General features: G+C 38.0%; 1 protein-coding gene and 1 pseudogene across 3 annotated transcripts in view; one reads left to right on the forward strand and one right to left on the reverse strand.

Moving 5' to 3' along the window:
- LOC139965585 (secretagogin-like) overlaps positions 1-17503 on the forward strand; it is a 113349-nt gene that overhangs the window by 1108 nt on the left and 94738 nt on the right. Inside the window, exons 1-5 of one of the 3 annotated variants that reach the window (XR_011792289.1) lie at positions 5439-5715; positions 12107-12366; positions 12910-13205; positions 14222-14302; positions 15361-16568. Coding sequence is in view for 1 of the 3 variants with exons in the window: in XM_071968111.1 (XP_071824212.1) it covers positions 16495-16568 (74 nt within the window). In the remaining 2 variants the exon portion in view is untranslated. Of the gene's footprint in view, positions 1-5438; positions 5716-12106; positions 12367-12909; positions 13206-14221; positions 14303-15360; positions 16569-17503 lie in introns of those variants that run through there. The other 2 variants (XR_011792288.1, XM_071968111.1) reach the window with 2 other exon arrangements.
- Positions 13572-13644, reverse strand: LOC139965853 (U2 spliceosomal RNA; annotated as a pseudogene).

Below are 17503 nucleotides of genomic sequence, written 5' to 3' on the forward strand. Positions count from 1 at the left end.
ATATATATATATATTGTTTAAATATATATATATATATATATATATATATATATATATATATATATATAGATATATATATATATACATATATATATATATATATATATATATACATATATATATATATATATATATATATATATATATATATATATATATATATATATATATATATATATATATATATATCCATGCAGTGCGTAATAGAGATCTTTATCCACGACTATTTAATAAAGTAGCCTAATTCATCCAGCATACTAAGCGCATGTGACGTAAGCGACAGTGACTTGGAACCACCGATATTTGCACTATTGTACTTAAATAGATTTCCGAGTTAGGACATATATTGATTCAGAGTGACTGTTGGGAGATACTCTTCAATTAACGAGATGATATTTTTTACTGCTTTCCGTTGAACAAATGGATTTGAAATGTGAGAATGGGAAGTTGAAGCTGTTGGAACTAAATTGAATCAGGATCGATTCGAATTGGATTTAAGACGCAAGTAGAGCATTTCTGTCAATTTCTGTCTTTCTACTGATAAAGTCTTGCGCATGCACGTGCACTGAATGGTTAACTTCTCTTGTTTTCAACACAAATTGAAGAGTACACCTGAGGGTGATAGTTTGGGCTTTGTTTTTTATCGTTCATGCATCATGAAGGCTGTGTCTGAAATTCTATTTTGCATATATAATTGAATGTTAATTATCAGAAATCTTATACTCTATAGCGAAACTATCCTAGATACGTGAGTTTATAAGTTGTATACCAGACAGTGATTATATTGATTTTAACCCGGCCTATATCATGTTATCATGGACACGTCCTCATACATTTGATCGGAATGTGTTTATTGGCATGCACCCACACGTACCGATAGTCTCATGTTTAATTTAAAAATTACATGAAAAGTGATAAAATGCTTATTCACCATAATGATTAACTTGCTGAAGAAACAAATGATCAAATAAACCAGATCACGCAGTGTCAAAATATGTTACTATCTTAAGTGAAATCGTTTCGGGAAATTCGGTCAAATCAATAATTACAAAAAAAAAAAAATAGAAATGGATATTCGCTAAAGTAGCCACAAAAGTTTCAAAACAAACAATAAAAATTGTCATTGACAAAATATGGAATGGCTATATTTTCTTTGTATACAGAATGTTTTAAAAATATTTGTGGTAAGAAGTTTCTGGGCATAGTTACATACAAAACTTATGTTGTCTTTCCTAAAACCTCCCTGCGCATGCGTAAACTGGGTTATATAGGCAGTCTTCACTGAATAGTCGTACGTACATCAAGCGATTCTGGAGTTTGCCTTTTTGCTTGACTGTTGTGCCTCAAACATGACTTCGTATATTCCAAGGGACAAGTTGTTAATAGTTTGTAATTATACATACAGACTTGATTGCCGTGTGCGGTAAAATAAGACGTTTGATTATGATTACGTGGAGTGTTAGATCAGTGGTTAACGGTGCCTTCCAATCATAAGGTCCCCGATACGAGTCACTCCAAGATTAATGTATGTCGTCCAGTTATACAGAGTTGTTGACAATTGACAATTCATAATCATGGACGATAAATATGAATGTAAGAGATTGACTTCGGTCAACTTGCGGCTTTGATAAGTCAAGGAGGCTTCTCCGCGAGTTCTTGCTTGCAGGAGGATCTAAAATACATACATACATACATTACTCCCAAAGAGTCGACATTATATAGCCTTCAAATGGAGCGCAAAATCGGAAGAGCAGTGGTACATGTTAAATTTGAGATGGAAGGTATTTAAACCAAAATATCACTGCAACACTTCCCGGCAAAATGGACCCTCTATCCATCACGTACTACGCATACCATTGTGAATTGTTTTCAACCAAACTGACACTTTTCGATAACAAATTAATTTCACAACAAAGGGCACTTTGAATTCACATTTTAAGTATGAAAAGTGCCATTTTCAATGACAAAACAATGGAAAACGGCGGTACTATTCATTAACAAAAGGAGACACTTCTAATTTATGAACTAAGGGCACTAGTGGGGTACGTGCCCCCATATGCCCCTACATGTGCCTCTTTCCTCGGCTCCACCGCCCCTGTACTGCATGTCGGTGCTAACACGCAAGCTCTTATGTCAACTTGGTCCATTACGCAAGGACAAACCAAATACTCCGACAGCAAATGAATACCGTATATACTGAGTAAAATATAATAAACGAAAACAAATTTCAAAATTTAGCGCAATTATTAGTCTTCAGTTAGCTTTACCGAGGAATATCAAAACGATATGATTTTACATTGTTTCTAACACGTATTACAGGCAATCCCGCAAAACATCCGACTGAACTTGACAAATTGAGCGAGCCGGGATAAATACAATTCTAACGCACAACCACCAATTCGATAACATAGATTACACACTGTATAGTAATCAATGCAATTATATTGAACTCGTTCTGTTAACACGTGCTGTGTAAACTGGAGATATAATGAGCGAATAACGTCAATCCGATTTTTTGCAGTTTCGATTTTGTTTGTGAGCATTAACCTTTACCTTTTGGCATTAAGATACATGGGTTTGACGTCATCGAGCTGGTAAGTGCATGATGATCTATGTCAAGGATTCCTTTCAGATATCATAAAATATACCAATTAGCTGTGGAATTATTATCGATGTATATATACCGTCACTGGCTGAAGATGTGTTTCGCTTAAATTCGGGTGAGGAATAATTTTTCTTTGTGTACAGATAAATCGATAGCATGGATGAATTTCATAGGGTTGATGGTGGTACACAGTTTTCTCATTTAAACAGTATATATATATTTTTTAAGGGTGTTATATCGAGAAAGTATATATATCCCAGAGATAACGTTACAAGTATAGTTATTAGCACAACCTGGTGTGGAGACCTAATTATTGACCAAGTGTATAGCTGAACTATATGCCACAGAACGTCCATTTTCACGTTTTTGTACATTTAAGTTGTTCTCGTTCTTGGAGAGGACCCCAAACCGCTTCTTCTCCTTCAAAGGAGTCTGCTTTAACGACCCCAGAATCGTATCCCTTCTCTTCTCTTCTTATTTATTATTATTTTGTTTTCATCTTGGATGCGCCCCTGATAAAGGGCAATGTAATTAGGCGAACATGCTCATACTGATGTTATGGCCATGTACTTGAAATCCACCGTATAATCCATCTATACAGTATTATTAAACAGTAGCCTATACATCTAGGGAAATGACGTCACAAGTGGATTAAATAGTTCATCGGATTCGTTGTCGATGAAAGCAGGAATCATGAAGCGGCTGCAACAAATTGGAAAATTTATAATTACCTGAACAACGCGATGGTCACACAATCATAAAATTGCTAATATCATCATGACCTTGCGCATTACGGAAATCGTATATATCTATCTACATATATATATATATATATATATGTATATATATAGGCCTATAAATAGAATATAATCAATGACGGCGTATTATCCAAGTGTTATGATTGTACAGAGTTCACCCTGCTGCTTTGAATCTGACAATTTACACAGAATAAACACTCTTTATAGACAAGCCAAGCCGTATAGAAATGAATATACATCAGCAAGTGGTATGCCAGATATGTAGTAAATAAAGAAAGATCAACACACCAGCCTTTCTTTTCTGCTTAGTTCGTTGCGATCCGGACGCTCAGTTCAAGACAATGATTTGGAAATTGGTGTGGTCCAGCCGACAGGGTATAAATGGCTTTGTTGTAGTGTATACTATACTTTCCGTGATTGTGCATTGACAAAATAAGCTGTAATCTGACCTGGGTAGTGATTCCGCCGACATATCCGGAACAAATGATTATTATTAACAATATGCATGAGAGCCAAGGGCGGCGGAACCGGGGGGGCACAGGGGGCACGTGCCCCCCACTTTTCCTCAGGTTAAAAATGTGCCCTTTTTCTACATACAAATTTAGGTGTCTCAAGTTAGCAAGAGGCCACGGAACGAGAATGTGCACTCGGGAAAGGCCGTTTCCATCCATCTGAGGGGTTTGTAAAACTGTAAAAATTTTATTGCACGCTCCGCGCAAACCGATGGTGGCGCTCCGCTCAGATAGTCGTGCATACAACTTTGCAAATCCTGGCTACGCCCCTGACTTTTAATGAATTTCTGTGGGTCAAACTCAAAGCTATTTCGAATGGAAACAATTTGTTAAGATATTGACAAGAAATAAACTCTAATTCGGAAGATTCCTACATTAGCAACTAGCATGATTTCACCTCATCTTGTCTCAAAAGAAAACCTGTTCCTTGTTTCCCAATTTGCACATTGGATATTGCAGTGCTAGTATGCATAATTTCCTTGAGGGGGGCGGGGGGGGGGGGGCGGCGGCGTTGATAGAGTGATGTGTATACGCAAATAAGATAATAAGAGTTATAAAGGGTACTAAATATAAGGCTGCATCAGTCCAATCGAATTTCTGCAAAGTGCCCTTTGGTGTCGGTGCCCCCCCCCAGATTAAAAGTGCTTCCGCCGCCCTTGATGAGAGCTCTTACAATTGTAGTGACCTTGTCTAAGGCAATGACTTGAGAGGCAAGTAGGGGGGGGGGCTGGGGTGGGGGTATGATACTTTTGTTCTTTCCTTGGAATTCGCAAGATTGCAGAGTCTCTTATTAACATCACTAATAACATTGATCCAGAGAAATGCTACTCGGACCTGATGGTCAGAGCAGCGTGACCCTGCATTAACTACAAATATATAATCAATGGGCACATGAATGTTCTTGGACAGAATATGCCGTGAATTAGGGCTGTAGGTGGTAGTGGTGGTGTGCGGGCGGGGCGGGGGGGGGGGGGTGGGGCTTCTGGTGATAATAGGAAGTGCATGAAAATATTCCGTATAGATGTTCGTGTAGGCAAGTAAGTACCATTCTTGTTTAAATAGCCTTTCAGAGATGGATCGACATATCATCATTGGAGAGTAGCCACATCACGTGTCCAGAAAAATGAATGCCTAGGTCTGTAATAAATAGACGGTCCCTGGGCATTTTCAGCTCATCACGACCTGATTTAAAACGTTAATCCTTAGACTACATGATCTATCAGAATCGTTTCCTTTCAGTCATATATAGGTACCTAATCCTTCTTATTTGTGTGGGTGGGTGTGTAAATTCTTCAGACTATAGGCCTATATAAGTCGTACATTGCTTGTTTCGTTTCCCCGCTTGATTTGCAAGGTCATGGTGATGGTTGAGTTTTTGTTATATTGTTGATTTGCTCAAACACTCTAAAAAGTACTGAAAATGCGTAATACTTTTTTTTTTTGTATATTAAACAAGCACTTGAATTGGCATCATCAAACCAATAAAACGCAATTTAAAAAAAGAAGAAAAAAAGACCACTTGTATGAAACAGTTTTTTTTAACCTATTGTTCGGGAGCGCCGAAGCTCACTCACGTGTGGATCACGTTTTTGCAATAATAACTATGAAAAGACTATAAATGCATGTGGGTAGTTTGCGGAGGTCAGAATGGTACTCACGTTTGCGTGGTCCAGTGCACTGTATTTTCGTTGTATTTACATACTGCAGTGTTCCACTATATACACTGTATTCCACGTTGATATATCATATATCGTCGATATATTTAGCGAAGATCGTAAAAGAAAAACTTACCATAAACTGCATCGTTTGAATATTGGATTGGATATTAAGCAGTAACAAGGTAAGGTTTAGGCTCTCCAAACAATATGGTATAACTGGGAATATTGCTCGGGTACTGGCGATCGTGTTGTATATATATAGTGACAGATGTTAATTAAGGACGAACATACGGTAATGGTGACTATATGCATGCGGCGTTCATGGTAGGGGGTTTATTGAGAAGACACGGCATGCGCTAGTCAGAAAATAAAAGAACTTTACAACTGTTGGTCAGATATAAATATATATACATATATGTATAGTGTGCGCATGGAGCGCCGTTATTAACAACAGATTAAAAGTGGAACGTACCTTCTATACTGTGTAAATTTGGTAGGCCTACATAACATAAGAGCGAAATTGTATGTATTTTAGATCCTCCTGCAAGCAGGAACTCGCGAAGAAGCCATCATTGGCTTATCAAAGCCGCAAGCTGACCGAAGGCAGTCTCTTAGATATATATTTTAACGTATTTTAACGTCCATGATTATGAATTATCAATTGTCAACAACTCTGTAACTGGACGACATTAATCTTGGAGTGACTCGAACTCGGGACCTTATGATTGAAAGGCACCGGCGTTAACCACTGAGCTAACACTCCCAATTTGAGCAGTATATATTACTTGTATTGTGGTATTGTTATGCAACTTAGGACGAATCGGTGCAAGATTTATGGCTTAAAGTAGTTTAGACATATATGTTGTACCCTAAAAGGTCGTCTTAGTTATATGGTAATTTTACACGGGATTTGCTATGGCCATATAGCATATATCTTGAATGGTATATCAAGCGTTTTGTCAGCACCTATATGACTGAGTTGGTTTAACGTTTGATTCAGACTCATAGAACTTTATGTTAGTCACTTTTAAATAAACAACATAATAATACATATAATAAGATTATTATAAAATAGAAAAAGACTGAGGAGAGCCCACAAGAAGCTTGGATCGTAGCTTAGTATAAAAACGTGAACCTCCGTTTACAAGTTCCTACATGTGAGTTTATGCTTGCTTCTGCGAGTTTCTGCTTGCAGGAGGATCTAAACTACAATACAATACAAAATACAAAATACCAAATATACGTCTACTTATTATGGCATCTGAAGAGCACTGACGTTGGTGTCTTAACATTTATTAAGAGCTTAAACCAATTTTGAATGTTTAACAAAGTCTGACTGAACAGTCTCTATGAGAGATGCGACGTCAGGGTTAGAATAGACAAGGTCAGTATCATCCGCAAATAAAATGTCGTTGACATATATAATCAATAAAAGTTGGCCAAGAACAGAACCTTGAAGAACACCAAGCCACATTCGATATGTTTTGGAAGGAGAAATGGTATTATTAGCTTATAACGTTGACGAGCTGTAATCTCGCTGATAAATAGCTATTAAACCAATTAAGAACAACTTCCACACGAACGCGATATATTGTTCTAGCTTATCTAGCAATATTAGATGGTGGAGGGTGTCAAACGACATTGAAAATTCCGAGAGAAATAAACCTGTTACAAGGTATTTATTTTTGAAGGCGTTAAGTCGAAATGTCGGCAAAACGTAAGAGAGCACGAGAGGTTGAAGGCCATGGAAAAACGGCAAACTGGTAATCATAAAGTACCTTTTTTTCACAAAAAAAAAAAGATTACATTCTAACAACTTAGAGAAACAAGGTGAAACAGAGACAGGTCTTAAAGTCATTGCAGACCCGCCCCAAACCGCGTGCCGCGCTCTGAAAAAGTTAACTTTCCGTTGCTTGCAAGTGAAGTTTTCTGCTTGTCGCTACAAAATGCAGACAGTAATGAAACGTGATACCTTGTTTTATTTTGCTGGACATGAGATGTCCATCGATGTATCGTTTGTTCACTGTACTGTGGGTATTGACCGCAGCTGTATGTACTGACTGTACACTAGTGTCTAATTACCGAAGGTAGCAAGCTGTGTGCGTATTTTCTGGGATCGATGGTGCTGTCTAACATTTCTGTTACACCTCATTCGAAACTATAGGTCAGATTACCGGCATTAGACGTTTCTTTTTGCGCGAGTCTTCACACCCTTTAAATTGTTGACAAGTATTTTGTCACCCGATTAAAAAGAAATGGCAAGAACGCGAGCAGTTGTAAGTAACTTTGGGACAGTAGCCTGAGTTGAGGGAAAGAGTAAAAACCTAGGCGAGTATGTTGTAAAGATGATGAGCAACTGACTTTACTATACTCTAGGGAAGAGGGGGGGGGGTGCTGATTTCGTCACAGCTAGCAAGCTGAGTTCTTTAAGGACATGATTAAACCTAAAACCTTTTCACCAGTTGTAGGATTCAAGAAAAGAGAGTCTGTAACAGAAGCATCAAGGTCATTCCTGTACGAAGTAGAACTAATCTTTGTAATTGTTCGTTCAGTAAAAGGTCCAATAGGCCTACTTATTATTTATCGTATTACTTATCTCCTTAGGAGCAGAATATACATTCCAATGATGGCTAATCTGTTCTATATATGTATGATCACCTTGACCACAGAGACGAAAATTAATAGCAGGCCAAGTGTTCTTAATAGCATTAATACAATTACTAACAAAGTGTTTTACAATACATTTTTAGCATATCCTATAACTGAGGTGAGACGATTACGTAATCGATTCTAAGCGTTTCAACTGGAGTTAATTTCTACTGATAAGGTATTTCTTATACAACATAGTTTTTAGTTTGGCAAGAAGTTATAATCTCAGGAGTAATCCATTCGAGTGTGTGATTTTCGCCAGATCATCGCATTACTGGGCATTATATTGACGTGTATTATTCTGTTAAGCATATGGAAGATAAATTTGGATTAAATTCCAATTCAATTAATAATTGCAGTGATGTAGTGTTGATACTTATCTGCTTACTGTTTTTCCATATATCGCAAGATGAGTTGCTCCTATATATGTTTTCTATCACTAGATTCAATAATAAAGATTTTTCCATCTAAGGTCCACAATCTTTTGATTTTCTGGTGGTTTCCTACAGAGGCAAATAACTTTTGTTTCTTGGGAGTAAGGTCCTCGTTGATGTAAATTCCTGTGCCTTTAAGTGAAATTCTTGCCCGGTAGAGTTTATCCCTTGCGTTACATGTTTGGGTGATGTGTTATGTCGATGAACTGGTCGGTCTGGGTCTGGGGGAAGTCACAGTGGGAACGTTAGGTGCTATATGTATATATATATATATATATATATATATATATATATATATATATATATCTGTTCTGATCCCCTACAGTTTCGTAGTCAATCAACCACCCTAATAGGTCACTTTCTTGATTGTAATTATCCCTACAAATTATTGAAGAGAACCCTTAATAAGTCAAAGTCAGCATAGGGAGGTGAAAGAGCATCGTATTCCATTTGTCGTTACGCACAGCGATCAGGTCAATCCATTCAATAGGCTGGTCAAAAATGAATGGAACACGAACTTGGGAGACGATATGGGTGACATTTTTATTAACCCCCCTGTAGTTGCTAGAAGACAACCTCTCAGCCTACGTAACATACTTGTTAGGAGTCGTTTACCCTCCACCGACACTCCCCAACCCAAGGGGAACATTAAATGTGCTAAACCCCGGTGTAAGGTCTGTCATCACATGATCACGGACCCTGACATTCAGCTCTCTCCTTCAGGGGTGTGTTTACATCCAGGTCCATACAATTGTGACACTCCCTTTGTGATATATCTTATCACTTGTGTTCTCTGTCCTGATATACAATACATTGGCCAAACCTCCACTCCCTTTTGTTTACGACTTAATAATCACAAAAGCACAATCAGACTCAACAAACCCAGTTTTCCAGTGGCTGAACATTTTAATCTTCCACAACACAATATCGACTGTCTTAAGTTTGCCATAATCCTGGGTAATTTGTCTGACCATAATAAAAGAAACTTGAAGGAAGTCGAATTGATCCTTAAAGTACGTTTTCACTGTCATGGTCTCAATAGGGATATGGCTTTTCTTTCCCGGTTCAAGCACTTTGAGCAGTCTGGGGCTTACGGTAGACTAACGTGATTTCAATCACTCTTTTTACGCCTGACGAAGGACCAGGGTGTCCGAAAATTTGTGTAGCGTGTAGTTATTTCTATTCTATTCTAAATATTATGTTGCATTTAAAGGCATTACATGTTGTCCTTATCTTTTCTACTATTATTTCTATCCAACACGTGGAACATTTCATCATGGGTATATTTATATATATATATATATATATATATATATATATATATATATAAATGAAAATCGTAATGAGTTGGAAAATCAAGAACAGTGAAAAAACTTTCAGCCTCCACCGGGATTCGAACCACGGGCCTCCCGCTCTGTACGCGGACACCCTAACCACTAGGCTATGGACGCTGATTGTATGTCCAGAGGTTCGAAACCGGTAAGGAAGATCGTAATTCCACTGTAGGCGTTTGTCACCTATATCGAACAATACTAGTTCTGTTTTTGGTGACATATTTTGCCCTACTCTAGAGATCATATATATATATAAATGAAAATCGTAATGAGTTGGAAAATCAAGAACAGTGAAAAAACTTTCAGCCTCCACCGGGATTCGAACCACGGGCCTCCCGCTCTGTACGCGGACACCCTAACCACTAGGCTATGGACGCTGATTGTATGTCCAGAGGTTCGAAACCGGTAAGGAAGATCGTAATTCCACTGTAGGCGTTTGTCACCTATATCGAACAATACTAGTTCTGTTTTTGGTGACATATTTTGCCCTACTCTAGAGATCAAACATGATGCTATCCAACTCGAAAATCATTTGTGATTCCTAAAGCCGGATCTCGAAAGAGATACTTTGAACAGACTTTATGTTAATGCATATATTAATGCATATATATATATACATGCATATATATATATATATATATATATATATATATATATATATATATATATATATATATATATATATATATATATATATATATATATATATATATATATATATATAAATACTTATACAGTCTTTACGCACAAATCGCTTAAACATATTTGCTGAGGTCATCAATATATCTTCCTGTAGGTGGTTAGGGTCACTACACTATAAACTTGCATTCTCATTTCCGTTGAACGTTCCCTTTCTGATCCTGATGTTTTCTTCTCATCACTCTCTAAATCAAACTAAAGTATGAAATGCTCCCCCCCCCCCCTTTTTCGAAAGGAAATAAGGGCGGTAATGAAGAACTAAGCATGCAATAGAACTCCGGATGTGAGACCTGATTAATTCGCAGATGACATTACAATCCTACATGTACCGCGTAAGATTTTCTCCCTGCAGGATTTCTACTCGTATTGCGTAAGGTTGGCCTGTAATACATATTTTTGAGTATTCGAATGAGAACTTTATTTCAGAATACATATAACCACAAAAATACGAGTGTTCCTTATAAGTGTACTGCAGTGCAAACAGTTATTATCGTTATAGATATACTTTCATTTTTGTTTTGATTTAAAGCCACCTTACGTTACCCCTATCAACATAATGGTACTTAGCCAAAGCTTCAGTACATGTACTATTGTATAGGGGTTAATAAATTTTATGTATCAAACACAACATATTTTAACATTGAGAAACATGTTAACTACATTATATTATCAACATCTACTAATTTAATAGTACCAACAATTGTAATGTTCCTTTGATAATGTTATTCTACTGATATTTGCCATTAGGTATGTTTCTTTTCCTTCAAATCGTACATGTTTGTAAACTTATATTACCACGCAACCGACAGATAGAAAAAAAAAGGTTAAACACATATGACTTTTCACATAACATCATGTTCGCAGAGTGGATAAGTATGTAGCGACGTCCTTGCATACATAATGTGACCGATGCACGTGACACTGTCACAAGTGCCCGGGCAAATAATAAATCTTTAACCAAACGAGATTGATAACAATTAAAAAAAAGATTATATATTCAATATGTATTTTTCGTCTGTTATAACGTTTGCCAGCAAAAATCTCTGCGTAGTATAGTTGTGAAAACCCCCAACATAGTTGAGATTTTTGAACAGATCTGTTAATCTGTACTTTCTCATTTAGCTACGTCACATGATCTCATATAAGTTTATACTCAAACTGAAAACTTTTCATAACTTTCACATGTTTTTCTTTAATTAATTTGTTCTTACATAAATTTGGTCATTGTTTGCAAGTAGGAAATTTCTTTTTTTATCTGTTTTGAAGAAGTGTATTGCATTTAATTTCATGTCACTGTTTCTTCAGCGCTTTTAAACAAAATTGTTGTTGATATTGGCGTTCTATGAATTGTTCTCTGATTGACTGATTGATTGGTTGATTGATTGGTAGGAAAGTGTTCAAGCGATGACATATATTATTAAATATCTTAACGACGAGTTTTCACATTGATTTTGCAGCAAAATGGAAACCTCGGTACTTAGAAAGATGAAACACGAATTGGTTAGTCCGCTCTTCTGGAGGGCCATCGCAGCAGAGTTTGTAGGGACGGCGCTGTTCATCTTTGCTCACCATGGTGCAACGTCCGTGTTTCCAGGCCGAGAAGTAAGTGAACTAAGAAACGCTTTCACGGCCGGCTTCGCCATTGCGACATTCGTCTTGTGTACAGCTCACATCAGTGGAGGACATTTTAATCCTGCTGTGTCCATCTCTTTCCTTGGTAAGTTTAAAGCAGGATTCGAGCCGAAGAGTCATACTAAGAAATAAACACAGATGATGATGGAAAGTATCAACAAGAAACATATTCTGTATCCCATGTTTCAAATAACTGAAAATATTAAAAAATTTGACCCCTCAAAAAATGAGTATATACCGTACACATGCACAAAGACGTCAACCGGTTAACGATCCAAAGAATTAACCTAATCACCGGTTTACAAGAATATGAAGTAACCGGTTAACAGCTTAATAGTAAAAAATGAACCGATACCGGTACTTCTTTTAAACCAGAGAGCATAGTTTTTGGTCCTTGCTTCACTACTTTGATTTACCATTGGAGGCCAAAAAAAAATCAAATCCAAGATCGCACTAGATTTATCCTACATCGAACTTATATACAGCTGGATATACGGGATTGTGTATATAACACCACAACGCTTAAGATAAACATTGTTGATTATTTAGAAAGGTTTCAATGTTAAATGTATTTATTATTTCGACATCACTTTTTGTTTTCCCTACTTTCGTTTGTTTATTTCTATAGCTTTTAATTTGATCACACCGCTACGAGCAGTGCTGTACATCATAGCCCAGATAGGTGGGGCTACATTAGGAGCATTCTTAATATGGGTCGTCACACCAAGAAGCTATAATCCAACGACTGCGTCGACTTTATTAGGTCCCGGCATCACCCCAGGTCAAGGGGTACTGGTTGAGATAGTCTTGACCTTTCAACTTGTCTTCATGATATTTGCTGTGATAGATGAAAACCGTACCGATATCGTTGGCTCAAAACCGTTGGCAATTGGATTATCGGTTATCGTCGGGATCCTCTGTGGTGTAAGTATACACAGTAAGAAAGTTTCAGATGGTTTCGCCATAGCTTTAAAAAAACAAAAACATGCACCGATAGATTCTTTTTAAGAAAAAGTCACCCAGGAAAGAACCTGGGCACGAAAACCAAACTACCAAGCGACTGATCCGCTCTCAGCCCCAGTCCCCTTGCATCGGGACTGTGACTGTGTGATCATCGTCAGGTGTGCATCACCATTCCCGAAAAGAACAGATACTACACATGCACCGATAGATACTTTTTAAGAAAAAGTCACCCAGGAAAGAACCTGGGCACGAAAACCAAACTACCAAACGACTGATCCGCTCTCAGCCCCAGTCCCCTTGCATCGGGACTGTGACTGTGTGATCATCGTGAGGTGTGCATCACCATTCCCGAAGGGAACAGATACTACACATGATCTTAGCCAAAAGGCCGAGAAGCGATACTTTTTAAGAAAAAGTCACCCAGGAAAGAACCTGAGCACGAAAACCAAACTAGCAAACGACTGATCCGCTCTCAGCCCCAGTCCCCTTGCATCGGGACTGGAAGGCCGAGAAGCGATAGATTTAACCCATGCCACTATACCTGGTTGATGAAAAGGGTCATCAACGTAGGCTGGAACTGTTAAGGATTTCAATTACAGCAGTTTCAAAATATTGAAAAACTCAGTATAACCCTTTATATAAGCAAATGTTGCGAAACAAGAGTTCTGTAATAACGTTAACTTTTCTCATCAATTTTATTTCTCATACAAAAAAGAAAAGAAATAAAAAACAGCCGCTAACGTTCACAATAATTCCAAACAGGGTTAAAAGAGAAAAGAAACAAACAGAAATATCGTGTTTATGAACTTAATGAGTTGGTCAATGAATGAAACCAGAAAATTGACTACTGAATATTCAGTACGTATCAGACTCTTTATAAGCAATCGCCATTGGTCACTGGCTACCTTCATAGTTCAAACCTATTTTGATTTATTTCAAACTTTGTTTATGTTTTTGATGGTAATATTATTCAACAGGTGAACTATACCGGAGCCAGTATGAATCCCGCCAGGTCGATATGTTCTGCGATAGTCAGTGGAATATGGGACGATCATTGGGTAAGTGGAATTGAATAAACATGAAATATAAAGAATTGAAGGATATGTGAGTTCGAGGGAGAATGGGATGCATGGGGAGAGAGGGAGTAAAATATACCCATTCGTCTTGCTGCAAATGACATGAAGTTTTTCCAGCTCTATATGAGTGGTATGGAGGAGGGGAGGAGGGGGGGGGGGGGCTGGGGGTAACACATATGGAACGGGATTTCAAATATTCTATTTGATATATAGTCAATGTTCATCTTGAAACAGAAACTTCCCAAGTTTCAGATAACAGAATATCAATGTTTATCTTCCTTTCTGCAAGCTATATAACGCGTTAATTTAAGTGTTGAATATTCAACACCCTTCATTACACTGTGTTATAATGTAGAAAATTGTAAGATTCCTTCATGTGTATATGAAACTAAATTGGCTTAGTATGAAAATCGTTGCATACTCGCACGTATTTAGTTAGTGGAACTGAAAAATGCATTAACGTTTACGTTAGTAATGAATTCAGTCACTATATGACATACTTTCTTAGCTACAATATTAGAGAAATGGTGCATTGTGAGGCATGTATAGGCTATAAATTACGTATACAATTAGGTGTACACACAAGGTTGTGTTAATAACTACTATTTTGTGAGGTCCAAGGGGGGGGGGTGGTGGTGGGAGGAAGTGGGGCCGGGCATAGCCCAACCCCAGGATATGCGCCTGTATTGGTGGATCAAGGAAACCCCTTTCATTGCCTGCCATGTCGCTGGTGGAGTGGGTGCGATGGTCGTTTTTTTGCCAGGTGGCCCAGATCTCTGTCTTTCCGCTTCCATGCGAGGAAATATCTATACATTTCTGTCTACGTTCCTTGCGTCTACACGCAAATTCATTCGGTGTATAGGCGGCTGTAAGGAATCGCGCATTACAGCTATATAACCTCACTCTGTGAGTAGGTAACATGTATTCATCTTCTTAAATGTACACGGAGCGCAGTCCCCTACACACGTGTTTAACTGACTTTTAACTACAATATCGTGCCGCCTTGTAGAAATTAAATTAATTTGATAATTGCCTTCTAGATTTACTGGGTCGGACCTATCGTTGGTGGGTTACTCGGGGCGGTAACCTATCGGTGGATTCTGGACCCAACCGGGAAGATCGAGCGGGTTACCCAAGATGCGACCTGGTGTTGTGTGACTCGTTCAACCACTGTACCTGCCGCAACACCAGCTACACAGAATGGAAACAACGCCGATAAACAGGAGGCTAATGCTGTACTGTGAGATAGAAAGTGGTAGACTGGGGATAAGAGAGGGCGCTATGTTGCTCCATATACACATATTGTGCATATTTTATAACTAACCAAAAATATATGTATCTCAATGTCTTTTGAAGTTATACGTTCAGTTTAAAGACTGTCTGCAAGGTCAAAACCAGAGTGATGCACGGGTGGGGAAGAGGCCCGGGAAGGAGCTACACATTGTACACATTTAGCACGCTGCATGCGCGGATATTCCTAACATTTTACCGATGTGTTCATGCATCGCTTTGTCAGTAGTAAGCTAGGTAGCTATCGATACCGCCCCCAGCTTCCTCCCCACCTTCGGAAATCACTGACATCCGCCCCCGTTACATACTATTATTTTAAAGCAGCTATTTGTGTGTATACAAGGAAGCTACTGCAGTCAAACTGTATGAATAAGACATAGTCATTCTTTGATCTATAGGTCTATAACATATAGTGAAGTTGTACAGGTGTCGTTATTGTCTTGGAATGTTTACGGCGGGAGGCAGCTGATTGTGTTCTCTTTGATGAAAAGAAACAAATTGTTCTTTCTTTGAGAAGATATGCAGACAGAATATTGCTACCGACTGACAATTGAACGACCCTAGCTGACCTGATTTACATAGCATCACAGGTATACAACCGAGTAACACAGAAACTACGTTGTTACTGCATGCCACCTTTGCGATATTAATGTGTAACTTATCGGACTATTTAACTCCTTACATTACTGAAATATATTACTGATTTACAACGGGCATAGGTGTCTCTATAAGGGCCTTTGTCTATGTAAGTTCCGTAACTATCGACCATGCATGTTAAAAGAAGCATTGTAGGGTGTAATTTGCTCATGTTAGGATTGGATGAGTAGGGTGGACTGAAAAAGGAGGAAGTGCTCTTTGAAAGAGAGACAGAATTCGGATCATGCATGGAGAAAATAAAATACCTAATGACATGGAGGGGCTACGAAAGTAATGAAGGAAGGAAGGCAGATGGCGCAATGTGAGTATAAATAGTTAATATTAATATTAATGATCTAACGGGAGAGAGATTTTAAGAGGTTAAATGATGTAAAGGAGGAGAAAAATACTCTCTTGCAGACTGAGTGAGGGTGGGGGGGGGGTGGGGATGGGGTCAAGGGTAACTTGGAGAGGGCGTAAGAAAGAACTGATATAAGGGTGATACAGGTTCCAACATGTTTGCGAACGACTATGCATGCTATTATACGGGTATAACATAGGCAGTGAATTGTCTTGAGATGTTTTCATCTAACAATGTATCAGACATTATTTTGTTGTGCTTGAATGAACGTCGTGGATTCGGTACACTGACGTAAGCTGAGTCATGATTATGATGACTCACTATGCAATGGTTTGAATCTCGGTCGGGTTCAGAACGGCTTTAAAGCTGGTCTCATTGCCCCACTTCAGTCATCTCCCAGGGATATGAACTGACTTGGATAAGCTGGCAGGGATACCGGATTATCTCGGAATTCTCAACTCAGTACACTGAAACATCCCTGAATCCCTGAGTACGGTAACAGAGCCAGGTGTAACCCTGACTGCGTGCCAACTTACCCTGGAGCCAAGAAATGCACACAATGAAATATTCCAACTATTATTCATCATGATTGCGGGTCTTTAGTTTCCTACGTGTAAAATCTTACGTCAGCGATGTTTCACTGTAAATTGTGTTTTTTTTAAATATTATTCTAAAGTATAACATGACCCGGTTTTTAATATATTTTCCTATAGTTTGAATTTGTCGGCAATACATATGCAAAGAGTACTGAATGTGTATGAAATATTACATTTTACGTTACTGTCATTTTTAGCCGTTGTAACCATTCCGAAGTTGAAATATATATATCTTTCAAATACATTGTGCGTTATCTATGTTTTATCCAATTTTTTAAGTTTGTTAGCCTATATAGAATA

This window comes from Apostichopus japonicus, chromosome 3 (genome assembly GCF_037975245.1).
Source record: "Apostichopus japonicus isolate 1M-3 chromosome 3, ASM3797524v1, whole genome shotgun sequence".
In the NCBI taxonomy this organism is placed as follows: Eukaryota; Metazoa; Echinodermata; class Holothuroidea; order Aspidochirotida; family Stichopodidae; genus Apostichopus; species Apostichopus japonicus.